A 1,206-nucleotide genomic window follows, 5' to 3' on the forward strand; every position below is an offset into this window, starting at 1 on the left:
ATATATAAAACATGGACCAAACTGAACAAGTTAAATATGAATTTAAAATATTAACTGAATTACTTTTAAATAAAAATAAATGCAGTCCTTGATGCAATCCTTAAATTAAACTTAAAAAAAATAAATAGACAGGAACTTAAAATTCAATCTCAACGCTTTTGGAGATTAACTATACATTTCTCTTAGTGCAAATTAAGATTAAATTAAATTAAGGTTAAGATTATGGCCAAAACACCCAAGCCAAACATAAGGTTGGTCTTGAAATGCTTTTTTCATATTTGTTGCATTGTCTGTTGTGATGGAAGACAAACTGCCACTTGTCATGTTCCACTCCAGCAACATGTTTTCAAAAAACTCCAAGATGTGTTCAGCTGTGTGGTCCTCTGGGAAAAACATAGTTTCTAGACAGAAGGACTTGAGTTCCCACTCTGGGGAGAGGAAATGCACAGTGAAGCTGATGTAAGGTTCTCCACTACCACCACTGCTAGTCCACAGATCAGTTGTTGCAGAAAACCACACCCCTTTTGCCACTTGTTTTTGCACATGAGCCTTGACCTCTGAGTACATCTTGGGGATTTCATTAGTTGAGAAAAATTTTCTTGATGGCACTTTGTAAAGTGGAACTGCCGTCTTCATCAMCTTCAGGAACCCAGGTTTCTCAACAGCTTGAAATGGCATCATGTCTTTGGCAATGAAGTATGCCACTGKACTGTTAAGGTCTTTAGCATGCTTTGATGTGGGTGCATAGGTGACTTGCTTATTAAATGCTTGCTGAATTGTGGGCTGATCTTCACCTTTTGCTGTATATGACTTGTTGCCGCCAGAGCCACTGTTATTCTGAAAAAGAAAGCAGTTAAAATAGATGTGAATTTAACTGGAATTTCAAATTAATCTATCACTATATTTTCTACAGTAATCAACTTTAAAATTTCTTTAGAAGCTGTTTTTAGTTTGACAGACAAAGTAGGGCCAGACTAAGTTGTTTTTATATGAAAATTACAAGACTAAAGTTGTACCAGAATAAAGTTATATTAAAAGAATATTGTCATAATATAATTAACAGAAGGAAATGGTCAAATTAGGAGAAAAAAGGTTGTTTCAATAAGAAAAAACGCTCAAGAGTTATCAATATCTGATGTGACCAGCTCAGCTAAACAGCAGCTGACATGTTAAAATATAAATATTTTTTGTTCCTCATATTAAGGC

At 34.6% G+C, this 1,206-nt stretch overlaps 1 protein-coding gene across 1 annotated transcript; it reads right to left on the bottom strand.

The window, feature by feature from the left end:
• Window positions 1-211: 211 nt before the first annotated feature.
• LOC106515066 (zinc finger BED domain-containing protein 1) lies at window positions 212-1,206 on the bottom strand (the record flags this gene model as incomplete). The annotated part of the gene is given in 1 exon segment (XM_014004679.1): window positions 212-1,206. A coding segment is annotated over 1 exon segment (470 nt), but the record flags the coding sequence as incomplete, so codon positions are not given.

This window comes from Austrofundulus limnaeus, unplaced genomic scaffold (genome assembly GCF_001266775.1).
Source record: "Austrofundulus limnaeus strain Quisiro unplaced genomic scaffold, Austrofundulus_limnaeus-1.0 Scaffold26, whole genome shotgun sequence".
NCBI classification, from domain to species: domain Eukaryota; kingdom Metazoa; phylum Chordata; class Actinopteri; order Cyprinodontiformes; family Rivulidae; genus Austrofundulus; species Austrofundulus limnaeus.